This window comes from Amblyomma mixtum, chromosome 3, assembly GCF_055824585.1.
Source record: "Amblyomma mixtum isolate Tamu chromosome 3, ASM5582458v1, whole genome shotgun sequence".
Taxonomy (NCBI): Eukaryota; Metazoa; Arthropoda; class Arachnida; order Ixodida; family Ixodidae; genus Amblyomma; species Amblyomma mixtum.
The window spans coordinates 14331666-14344668 of NC_143014.1; the positions used below are offsets into that span (position 1 = coordinate 14331666).

General features: G+C 45.7%; 1 protein-coding gene across 10 annotated transcripts in view; it reads right to left on the reverse strand.

Annotated features, from left to right (window-relative positions):
* Positions 1–13003, reverse strand: part of Abp1 (Actin binding protein 1) — a 73605-nt gene that overhangs the window by 11296 nt on the left and 49306 nt on the right. For 6 of the 10 annotated variants that reach the window (XR_016290006.1, XM_089578223.1, XM_089578221.1 and 3 more), the window contains 2 exons: positions 12886–12993; positions 4807–4930 (listed from right to left, as the gene is read on the reverse strand). Coding sequence is in view for 9 of the 10 variants with exons in the window: in XM_089578223.1 (XP_089434349.1) it covers positions 4807–4930; positions 12886–12993 (232 nt within the window). In the remaining variant the exon portion in view is untranslated. Of the gene's footprint in view, positions 1–1710; positions 3986–4806; positions 4931–12885; positions 12994–13003 lie in introns of those variants that run through there. The other 4 variants (XM_089578224.1, XM_089578220.1, XM_089578225.1 and 1 more) reach the window with 2 other exon arrangements.

The window sequence follows — 13003 nt, forward strand, 5'->3', positions numbered from 1 at the left end:
CGCGAACCCAATCCGAGAGAGGTGGATACGCTGGCACTGCTCTAGCACTCGTTCGCTCCCTTCTCGCTTTCTGCTTTCCGAGCGTCAGCTAAACTTCAGAACCGCGAGACTTGGACGAGGAACGGTTCAGGGTCCCAAGCTGAAGTTCCTAGCCTTGTGTCATTTTGCACCTGCTAGAGCAGCTATCGGACCGCAGCCGCGCAGGGGGCGGCTGAAGAAAAGGAACCAGTAGATTCCTTGAGTCGCAACGCTGTTTGTGGGCGGATTCGAGGAATAATCCCGTCTTGAGTTCAATGTTTTTGTCGTTTGTTCATTTAACTCTCCTGTGCGAAATGAAAGCGAAATTTTGGAGCTTGGGCATTGCAGGACTCAGCTTACATGCGTTGCAGAAAATTACGAGGTAATGGCAACGCTGATTGGCCTCAGCCGAAGCTTTCCCGTGTAATGCCCTTTCCTGACTCCCGGGACGTTAATCCACAAGGCAAATTTGTATTTTCTTTTTTTGCTTTAGCGGGAATCATTTTTTGTCTGTTTTGTATGTGTGTTCAGCGGCTACACCTTCCCTTTGTGCTCTCACGGGAGGTGGCTTTCTGTGACATAAACCGTGCTACGGCACCCCCCCCAAAAATTTTAAGAAATTTTTCCCTTTTGGCTAACAAGCTCTGTGTATTCTGGTTTGGTCAAACTTGGAAACTTCCGGAGGACGTAGATTTCACGAGGCAGCTTATTTTCTCTAAAGAGACTTTGTTGACCGAAAACAGCTTGGCAGTTCTCAAAGTCGGTTTGGCGCTTTCTGCTTGTTGGGCTTTGTACCTTGCTGGTTGAGACCGTTACAGTTGTCAACGAAGCAAGAAGAACCTTTGGGCCCAGCTGTGACCAAAAGCCGAACGGACACAACTCCAGGTCTCTGCGCGCAGCAGCGTTGGCTGCAACCACTACGAGACCTCTTCGGGCAGCGGACATGCTGTTGTGTTTCTAACCCCCCCCCCCCCCCCCCCCCTAACTCTCTTTGTGTGTTCCCGTCACATCTGTATCCACTTAGGCCATGCCCAGAGGCAGTGCGTGGTTCTGCGAAAGTGGTCTTTCTTCATGCACGCGCTCCCATGCAACCTTTTGACAGGTGGAACCGAACACGAGGGACGCATTCGACTCCTGGATTCCACGTACCACTTCTGCCTAACTGCCCCGACGTGTTTTCCGGAGTCCCCCTTAAACGGCACTCAACGCAGCAGTATGCATTCTACTAAGTGCATATTTTTCTTTGGAGTTGATGTCCTTGACACAGGCTAACAGTTTTATCTTTTGGGCTACAGAATGCTTAGTGGTGCCGGGACCCCCAGGTGCATTTAGGTGCACTAATGTTCATCACAACTTTTCGCCACTCTTTTAGGTCAAGAAAAACTAGGAAAGTGCCGCAAAATTGCCTAGCAGCTAAGGCAGGAAAGTGAGGGGCTATGCCTCTTTATGTAATTAATATCAACCTTTTCTAGCTTATAACAAATGTTTTTGCCATTAGAATACAATCGGCCACCTTCAATTTTTCCTCAGTGTCTTGAGCTGCATGTGGACTATGAGGGATGCCATAGCGGAGGCCTCTCACATTTACATCTTTCTTTTGCCTCAAATCACCTGCGTCATAATGCACCTCGCGATATATTGGAAATAAAACCACAAAAATAGCCCCCCCCCCCCCCCCCCCTTTTCAACTGTTCTTCAAGATATTTACAGCAATGATGACCAGTCTTGTACACGTTACAGCAAATAGCAAGTCGATCATAATTACAATTACTTCAACTGAAATATAACTGATTACAGTGGTCAATTACAGCCCCAGAAAGGTAACTGAACAATTGCAGAAAAGTAATCAATTACTACTGCGTTATTTTCCTTTCAACTTTTAATACCATGACCAACTATGGTTTCCTCGTGCAGAGATGAGCAGCAACACTCTGCTGCCACAACAATGCCACGCATGCGGCACTCTTCCTGCGCTCGAGTGTGGGTTGCCTGAGTGTACTGCGAGTGTGCCCCCTCTGCTAAAGACCTGCCGGCTCTCGGTGACAGAGTTGTGCGATGCTTCGATGCTAATGTCCTCCATAGAGTGCTGTGCTGCTCTGAGGTGAGCCTAGTGGCAGGCATCTGAGAGGATGGGGCATCCCTACAGGGCGATCACGTGGTATTTCTCGGGGCGAGAACTGACGCAGAAGATGGCGGCAATCCGGTTGTGGTCCGGACGCACGCAATGCTTCTCTGGAATCGCTCCGTTGTCGCTCTGTCACGAAAGAAATATACCCGCTAGCACTAGTGCTTGCCATCAGGTTGACGTTCTCAAAGCTGCACCATTCGTTACAACTTGTTTGAACATGAGCGCATTATTACCCCCAATTTCAGAAAAAATTGTCCAGTGTCAGTGACCGTTTGAAGCCTCGCAGCCAGAGCATGCAGATGGAATGAGGTGCCTGCCAAATAGGTCATGTGACTTCTTGTCATCACCACAATTTGCCCACTGGATCGTGAGCATACTGCCCACCGTGGCAGATGATGATTACCGCATTTACTCACATATAGGTCAACTTTTTTTTTTTTCGACCTATATTCTTGAGCAAAGCGAGCAAAAGTAGCGAGCTAATGGAGTTCTATTGTCGCGTCCACGTTTCAAGCAGCGCCGGCTACACTGGCACTATACTTATGTATGTTTGCAGTAAATGCTGTGCTGCACTGCAGATGGCTGGAAGTTGCCGCCGTACATCGTGTTTTGCCGAAAGACAATTCCAAAGAATGAACCATTCCCGAAAAAAGTGATCATCCGCGCCAATGAGAAGGGATTCATGAACGAGGAGATGGTTAAAGGATGGTTCCAGACTGTTTGGATGAAGTGACCAGGTGCTGACTTCCAAACATGCTCGTCTTGGACTCGTTCAGAGGCCACATTTGCCCAGGCGTCAAGGAAGCCCTGCACGCACAAACCTGGTCGTCATACCTGGCGGTAAGACATCTCAGTTACAACCCCTGGATGTCACCGTGCCTTTCAAGGACCGCGTTGCCAAATATTACAGGGAATGGCTCGCGAAGGACAACGCACTCATGATGCCAATGGGACGCCGCAAGAAGGCCCTGCTCAGCGAAGTGGCAACATGGGTCAAGAATGCGTGGGAGGACCTTCCACCAGAGATCACCAGGACAGGGTTCAAAAAATGCTGCATTTCTAACGCACTCGACGGCAGCGAGGACGACGTCATTTGGGACGCCGAGGCCGCCTGCAAAGCATCCTTAGAGGGAAACTTTCCTGACAGTTCTGACGAGGATGTGGCTTGTGACAGCGACTAGCGGTATTTACTGGCCAAGTTTATTGTGAATAAAGGTTTGTCTATGAGTCAACTTAAATGCGAATAATTTTTTTTTATTTCTCGGTGAGCACAATGTATAGGGGTTGACCTATATGCGAGTAAATGAATGACGGGTCGCAAGACGCAGCTTGGGTCTCACAGGCCCCACCGGTGGCTGTGCTTGAAACAGCCAGGGCAGTCAGGGGTGATACGAGGGCTCCCAGAGAACTATGAATGTAGACCAAATATATGGGCATGAACGCACACCCTTAAGGCCCCCTCCAGTTTTCTTGGAAAAAAGCTGGTCACAGTAGAGCCCCTCTATAGTAATGGCACTTGGACCTTTACTGTATCTTTACTATATCAGCTGTTGCTGGCTCTGAGGATGCTCCTTACTAAGCAAGAAGCGTTGGTTTACAAAATAAACACTTTACATCCTGCTCAGTCCTCTATGTGACAATTATTTATTTTCATTTATCACGCGTTTTGGACTTGGTTTACATCTTGTGGAAGTACATCATATACACAAATACAAGATGGCTAAGAAAATAAAAGTTTGATTCCATGTGAAAAACAAAGCTTTGCATGACCTCGTCCAATGCCTCAGCATCTTTTCAGAGGCAGTAGTCAAGTGCAGCAAACCACCTCTTCAATCTTCACTGTAACCGAAAAGAAATGCACAGTCATCTATGGAAATGGGACTGCAGCTTCACTTTACTAGTTTTTTATTATAGCGGGGTTTTACTGCACCAGGAATCAAAATTCAATAACCTTCAATGTTACACCAATTAATTAAAAATTACAAGAAAATGTTACTGATGACCTTGGGCCACTGAGGCTAATCACGCAGCATGCAGTCATTGGGCCATTAAAAGAGGAAAGAAAGCATGCAGAGTAGGCAAGGAGAAAAAAGGGGCAATGGGCACAGCATAGCACCAAACATGAAGCAGCAAAGGCCATGCGCACTCACGTAAGGGGGGCGCTATGCTGCGTTCCATTTTGTTGCGCGCATTGCTTAAGAGTTGCCTCTCAGATATGACACAGAGGGCAACGCTCTACGGTTTGCCTAACATTTTAAGCTAGTTTTCCTTCTGCTTTCCAAATGGTTGAGACTCCCCCTTATGTTACATTCGCGAGTAATTTCGGCGCATCGACCCTGCCTTGTGACTCCCTGTAAGAATTTGCTCCCCATGGGCTTTGCAGATGAATGCAAAAGCCACTGTGACGGGTCAGTTAGTCCTAAATAAGACTTCTCCCAATACTTTTGGTAAGCCTACATACCCAGTTTTTGTAAATAAGAATGCACAGTCCGAGATGAAAAAGCAACCAGAGGACTGCATCTTTCTTTCCTAAAGATATTTGCTAGTTGCATCGTTGCTTTCATCCTGTTGAATTTTGTCCCATCTTATATGTATGGATCAAGTCCAAGCTACGGCAGCAGCATTTCAGTGGCACTCGTCTGAACCCCAGGCCCACATACCCTGTGCTGGCTCAGGAGGTGCTGCCCCAAGACAAGTGGTGTCCTGAAGCTGGTTGCGCGTGTACGTCAGTTCAGCTGGAGGCGATGCAAGGGCTGCTCCGTGGTTGTTTTGTACTGCCTCCGCCTGCAAACATCACACTTGGCAACTCAGCTTTCTGAAATATATATATTATAGGGCCCTGTGTTTTCAGGCTATTTTTTGGGAGACAATAATTTCCATAGTTTGGGTCTTCTCTATTGGAGTAAAAAATAAGTTACTCACTTTACACCGCAGCTGTTTTCAATATGGTGCCACTAAGCCACCTGGTCAGCACCTGAGTTTTGGCCTCTTGCTTCTAAAACACACTTTTCTAACTTATCCTCAAATTTAGCCTTGTCACGAACAATCAGAATTAAAAGAGGTTTAAAATCATGAGTTACCTAAAAACGACCCTCTGGATTAAGCACTACATACCTGCCAATTTTCACACGACTTCAGCCTTGTGTTCTGTAAAACTACACACTCTAGAAGGCGCATTTTTCGGTCGAAATCAGGTGTAACCCAATTTTTTAAAGAGTACAGACACCTAACTTTTTGGTGCGTGTTTTCTAGTTTGTAATGATGGTTAAGGCATTATTATACATGGATTACCACCTGGTATTCTCGTTTGACAGCTAAATAATATATATTCAAATTTTTTTCTTGTGCTGTTTCGGTTTCAACAGCCGAATAAGGACTGTGCCGTCTAAAAGTAGTTTTATGTCATGCCAGGCATGCAAAAACTACAATATAACTGCTGCTTCCACATTCTTTGTCATTCTGGCTTTTCAGGAAGCCTGCCTTCAGCACTGTAGTGAATTAAAACGACGAGGCAGCGATTGCATCCGACGTTTTTCCACGCCTCACGTGACAATAAAACCACTCTTTGACGTCACAGCCCTCGCTCGGCTGTTGATACCGAAACAGCATGACAGAAAAATTCGATTACAGATTGTTTAGCGGTCGTGGGTGAATACCACAGGGTGATTCACTGTAGAGAAAAAAACATACCACCAAAATGCTCCATTAAGAAATCTGTGTGGGATGCCGAAATCTGGAAAAACCCGGTTTTACACAAAAATAAAGGGGCCTATATTACATAACGTCAGGAGTGAGTAGCATAGAGTTTCTTACTATTAGCTAGAGGGAAAGCTGGCGGCGCTGCACTTCAGCCACCATGGACGCCCAAAGCATCATGGGGCGGTGAGCTACTTGTTGCGGAACAGTTGTAGTTTTTCAGGAACACGGAGTGTCATTACTAAGATGTTTCATTCCAAAAACGCTGTCCGTGTGTGCGCAGACGACTTTCGCGCGAACGCAGTGTGCAAAAGCCATAGTAGTGAAAACGCGACGACACACGACGCCAATAAAAGGTTTTACTCTTCCGAAATGCCATTAAAAAACCTCTTAAAGTATCTAAGCAACAACATTTTTTTTTAAAACATATTTACTTTTAAAAGTGCTACTGTTAATTACGCAATATTAGTTTTTATAGTGTTCTTTACTTGGCCAATAGGAGAGCGAGTCGTCTCTTATTTTGGGCAAACTTTGCACTTAAATTCTTTTCTGCTCGTTTGTTGCAATCATTAGACAAGGTATTGAATGTTAGGACGTTTGTAGTTATCAAACAGCTTTATTTTTCTATTATTTTTTGGCCAAAAGTTGCAGTTCCGCAACAAGTAGCTCACCGCCCCATGATGCTTTGAGCACCCATGGTGGCTGAAGTGGTCTCGAGGGGTCACCATGCAAACTCCCATAGACGGGCCGCCAGCTTTCCCTCTAGGTAATAGTAAGAAACTCTATGGTGAGTAGCCTTGCCATTGTCAAGCAGCATTACCATAAGTTATGGTCTACAACCAGTGACTATACTGAATTATTTATTTATTTAGCAAATACTCCCAGCCTGTGTTAAAGGCCTTAGGCAGGAGTGGGGTACAAACATATTGATAAAAATGACAAGTACATTGCAAAACAGAGCAAAAACCAGAACATACAAGATAAAATCGATTACAAAGGCAGAGAAGATGTAATGACATCGAACCTGGCAGCAAACGAAGGCACCGGACTTGACCGAAAACAAGGATACATAAGAGCCCTATACATCCTCCAGAGCTTGTAAAAATAAATTTACCGATTCGCAATTGACAACGTCAGCAGGTAAAACATTCCACTTAGTGATAGCATGGGGAAAGAATGAGTACTTAAAAACATTTGTTTTACATGAAAACGCGGCAACTTTTTTAGTATGGTAAGAGCGTGTAGGGCACCGAGATGTGTGCTCAACTAAAATTCCTTCCTCTATTGTTAGTTTATTGTGATAATACAGGTAGAATAACTTTAATTTTTCACGATGACGACGCATGGCCAGCTGTTCAAGACCTGCGGTTTGCAGTGCAGTAGGGCTGTTGGGGAAATATTCCAACTGTAACAATTAAAGATAAACCTAGCTGCTTAGCGTTGGACATTTTCTATTTTAAGTTTGTTACTTACGGTCCAGAGATCCCACACTGCCGCAGCATATTCCAACATTGGCCGAACAAATGTTTTATAAGCTAAAAGCTTTATTTCTTGTGTGGACTGTGCCAGCGCTCTTCTCAAATAGTGCAGTTGTCTTAGAGCTTTTTTTCTATATACGATATGTGCTCGTTCCATCGAAGGTCAGAGGCTATCTGAATTCCTAAGTATTTAAAAGCGTTGACCGCGGCGGGGCAGTCATTGCTACTGTCTTGTTGGAATTCAAAGTCATTTGCCACGTGGAGCACCATTTTTCTACTGCAGACAATGAATCGCTTAAAAGGAGTTGATCTTCAAGGCTAGAAATTTCTTGATAAATTATGCAATCGTCTGCGAAAAGTCGAATTTTCACATGTACGTTGTGAACTATGTCATTAGTAAACACTAGACAGAAAAGGGGACCCAAGAATGAATACCGGATTCCACTGGGACAGCATCAGAGAGGACACCAACAACCACACTTTGACGCCTATGCGAAAGATAGGCTTTGATCCATGAGAGTAGGCGCTCGTGTTTCAGTATAGGTTTTAACTACTGCAATAATTTTTGATGAGACACACGGTCGAATGCTTTTTCAAAATCAAGAAAAACAATATAAACTTGATTATGCCTATCTAGTGCTGCCGCTAAATCGTGAACTGTTGCAATAAGTTGTGTTACTGTGGACAGGCCGCGACGGAACCCGTGCTGACGGTTATCAAGGACGTGGTTCACCTCGAGAAAGTTAGTCAGGTGTTTACAGATGATGTGTTCAAGCAATTTTACTGAAGTGCACAAATGAGAAATTGGCCGGTAGGAAGAAGGTGCTGATTTGTGTTCTTCTTTGGGAATCGGGGTGATTTTTCAGAGTTTCCAATCACTTGGCAATTCAGAGCAGTTTAGTGATTTCCTAAATATTAAAGTTAAATATTTGGCGGACCATTCAGCGTAACGTACTAGAAAGGCATTCGGTATTTCGTCAATCCCTGGCGACTTCTTTGTGTCCAAGTTAAGCAGAAGAGCTAGCACACCTTCCTCAGTTATGCAAATGCCACTGATTGGTGCCAGATCATCAAAAGAAGAAAAATGTGGCTTGCAGCCGTCATCGTGAGTGAATACCAAACTGAAGTACTGGTTGAGCGCCTGCGCTGTTTCTAACTTGTCGTGCATACCCGCACTATCTGCAGAAAGGCCAAGAATCAATTTCTTGCGTGGCGCGAGATGTCGCCAAAGCTTGCTTGGAGAAGAAACAAGAAAATTTTTCATACGTACAGTATGAAATTGGTGTTTGGCTGTACTGATAGTGTTCCGCAACGACAGGCGTAGCATGGAAATCTTATCGGCAGTGGCCGATGTGTCTCGCTTTCTTAAAAAAGCTTATTACGTCCCAGACGCGCAATATCATCCAAGGATTGATAGTGCGCAAAATTTTCCGTTTTCTTAGCACAAAACCGCTTATACATTGGTGAACTAAGTTTTGGAAGTTTTGAAAGGAATGAACATGTTCCTGTGAGCACTACTAGCAAGACCCTCGCAACTCAACTTTTTTTTTTTTGTCCATGAAAAGTGGCAAACTTGCAATCACTTAGATACTGACAGTTCCATCTTGATTTCAAAAATAACAGATTTTTGTTTAAATTCTATAAATGTGTGAAAGCACAATTGCATGAATGTTGCCTTGTCTTGTTATTTTACAGTTGGCTTTCTAATGTTGGCTTATCATGCAGTTTTTCATGTTGTAAATGGTAAGGTTTTAACGTAGTTAAACCGAGTAGGTAAGCCGCCATGGTGATTCAGAGGTTATGGTGCTCGACTCTTGACTCGAAAGATACAGGTTCGATCCCGGCCGTGACAGTCGCATTTTTGATGGAGGCGAAAAGCTGTAGACCCATGTATTGTGCAACGCCAACGCATATTAAAGAACCCCAGGCGGTCGAAATTTCCCGGAGCCCTTCACTACGGCGTCCCTTACAGCCCAAGTCACTTTGGGACGTTAAATCCCATCACCCAAACCAAACCAAGTATGATGAGCGAAAGCACTTGAGGCAACACCGCCTCAAAAGCAGAAAAGACGGCACAAGCATCCATCGCCAATGGCTCTAGCGCATCAGGAGTGGGGGTATTAGCCAGGAGGGGGCACTAGGAGTGTAAACGATGCTGTGGGATGGCGGAATGATGACACAAACATCGTAAGATCTTGCTCGGGTTTACAGATCGAAGAAACACCTTTCTACGTGCATGCTTTTAGTGCAGTTCAAAACCATTTTCTATTCACACACAACTTGAGGAAAATCTGTTTCACCTTCCGTCTCTACACAGCTAAGTAGCGACCCGGAAGTGCCACCTAGATGTCAACACGGATTCACACAAACGGCAGTGACCGCACACTCTGTTGTCTTCTGGTGCCAGGCAGCGAAGTGAGCGATAGTGACTGCATGCTTTCTCCCCCTCCCCTGCCAATGCGCCTGTGGATAGCTGTGCTCCAATAATGGGATTGTCACCATTCCCGGCGCATGCAAAGGTTCGCCGCCAAAGTCGGGGGCCCCCGCATCCCAACCGGCAAGTTGAAAGCCCTTCTTACGTAGCCTCCTTCCGAGAATTACCTGCTAGCTGGCCCACTGTGTATTATTTGCAAGAGCAATATATACCGAATGAGAATATATGTGTTCCCACTGTGTTCCCTTGTCACTCTGCAGTTACCGAGTGATAATGCCACCTCCACAGAGTGGGAGCGGGTTGGAAGACCCATTCTGGAAAGAAGGCTGCCTTGAGGTGCTAGCATACAAAGCCCCCTGGATTTCCATGCTATGAAAGCGGCAGAATGAATCAGGCAATGAGCTTTGCCCTCCCCTCCTAAAGAAAATGTGCGCAATAAACTGTACAGCTCTAATGGGACGTAGAGTTGAGACATCATGCACAGAGAATACCTTTCATTAAAGACAAACACTAAACAGAGATAGATCTCCAAGTTAACACATATATGCCTAGACTTTTTTTGATATAAAATGTTTATTTCACTTGAGAGTTCAGACTCACGCTTTTACTAATGGAGATATTTTTCTTTTCTCAGCACTTACTTTTCAGCTCTCCTGCAATGTAGGACAGTAGGAAAATCCATTACCTACTGCATGTGGTAAAAACATTTGACACTGCCTCTAATAGCTGCATTCGATTCAGAGCTGGTTCATGGCCCCAATCCTTGTGCCGTGAACCGCCGCTAGTGGCAGCGCAGTTCCATGGTGTGGCACTTTTCAATCGAGCCATGGAAGGGTTCAGTTCTTGCATGTATCTTTTGTGTGTGGTCATTTTCGAGCCTAATGAGACGCGAGTCAGCAATGAACGACGATAGCTCCTTGTTGTGAAGTTTTCTTGGACAGTGAAGATGAGGCAACCGACGCCGTGCTGTCTTTTGCTGCAACTCACTTGGTTCCGACAGACCGCAGTCCAACTCCAAAGTACTGTGAAAGCGTGGTTGCAAGATATTTTAATTTTGAATTCATGAGGCTCTTCACACTCTGGAGAGACTTCCGGCGTGCTTCAAGGCCTCTGCATATTTTCCGACACCTCGGGAAGGGCGCCCACAAATCCCCGCCCCGCTCATTTAGTTCTGGTGGCTCCAGAGGGCATCCTCGCAACGGAAGGGCCAGGCATGCGGTGAACCTGCAGCATCTGGCTGCATGCTTAGCGCAGCAGGCAAAGGTTGCGGCCAAACACACCCTTCTGCATTTTGCCAATGCACTGTTGTTGCACCGCACGCACACGAACAGCCTGTCACATGGAAGCTACAACAGAAAACTGCTGTCGTGTAGATTTCAGCATTATTTTCTCGCAAAATGATGCCGGACCAGTCAAAAAGACCTCCCTCAATTCACAGTTTACGAGTGCTGTGGTTCCTTGCACCCGTGGTGGCAGGGGGAGCTATGGTGCAGCACACCATGAAGCAGTGCAGTGAACCAGAGCTGAATCGAATGTCACATTTCTGACCACACACAGTTGTTTTCTCATGACAATGCGCAAATCTTGTTCGCTTTTCTTGTGGCATCACAATGCAGTCGATGGGATCGAATCTGCTCATTGCTTCCAGAGAAGGCTGGCAGCTCTTTCGGCCACTTACGAAACTGAATGCACATAACGCAATGCTTGCACAGGCAAATATTTAGAGCCTTTGAACCTATGACAGCAGGCGCAGCAAGCTTTTATACAACAAGCTTTTAGAGTTGCTGTGCAAAAAACTACATGTAAGACACTGGGCATATATATGTGATAATACCACAAAGGATTGTCTTTCTTTTTAAAACTAGTAGTGATGTCATACTGTGGCAGCAGTGCCCTCTAATACACATTCCTTCCCAGTCACGATCGGCTACGGCTCCTTAATGGCTCGCCCAAAGTGCTGACTGATCAATCAACCTCTGCTGCACGATCACTACAACAGCATAAAAGCTGGCCTCACCAAAGACAACACACGTCTGTTTTGCATTCGGTTGTACAGACCCCAAAGCCCATTGCTGAGAAGTACTGAGGGCTGGAAATTCTGCGCGACTGAAGATACCACTATACTGGGACACTGCCGTCGCTGGGTGCCTCAGTTGCAGGACAGAAAATGCTGCTCATCATCTCCGCCACTGGATGCGTTCACCAAGAATGCAGCTGTGTAGCAATGCCAGCATCTCTACTTTCCAAATGGCACCTCTGATTTGAACACAGTTCACTTGTCAAATCCTTGTGTGGGGCAGTAAATAGGGAGTTGCTGCCCTTTTTATACAAAAATAAAAACTGGTGTTTCTTTTATAGGGGATGACAGAATGCTTTCACACAAATCCCTTTCAGCCAGACCAAGTATGAAACACCATTTCTCAAGCCCAATCTTCTGTCTTTATGCTCGCCACTGGATGGCCCCTCTGGTTATGTCCCCAACAGGGCTCTTACAAAATATTTGGCTGGCCCGAAATTCAAGAATTCCACGATTTCAAGGCTACAAGGGGGCAATAATCGAGGGCAAGAAATCTTCTTTGGATCAGAGAGACTAGGAAACCCCTGACTCTTGGTTAGTTCCGAGTTCCCTCTCCACGGCACGTATTCTGTAATTTTGTCTTTTTTTCAAACAACTTCTCAACCTGCAGCTTCAGCACCTTCCTTTTGCAACTTGCCAGCTGACTTTCTGCTGCATCCTCCTGATCGTCTAAAGGCATTCCGGACGATTTTATGCCGACATGCATGAAATCTACTGATCTGGAGATTTGCTCTGTGCTTTTAAGGTGACTTTTCAGTGCTGATTCACACAGTGTTGCCACATCAATCATCTTCTGGCACCATATGCAGGTTGAAACTTGCATTTTCCACCTTGCATGGCATTCCAATAATTCGTACCACATGCAAAACCACTGCTTTTGAAAATAGACAGGGGGTGAAGACAGGGAGGGAAAACCACAATCCCAGACATTCTCAGAGGGGTTTTCACTTGGAGACCAATTCATTCACAAGAGAAGGACAGCAATAAGAGGAAATTGGGGCAGGAAGCACATGCTGGCCCATTGCAGAAAGGGAGCCTAGTCCCCAATGCTCACCTGAGGCTCTGAGCGAGTGCGAGCAGCAGATGCTGGGGAGTGCGTGCTGGGCTCCTCAAACATAGCCTTGACATCAGTGGTCCTCTGCCCAATCACTGCCTGTGCTTCCTGCAGACAG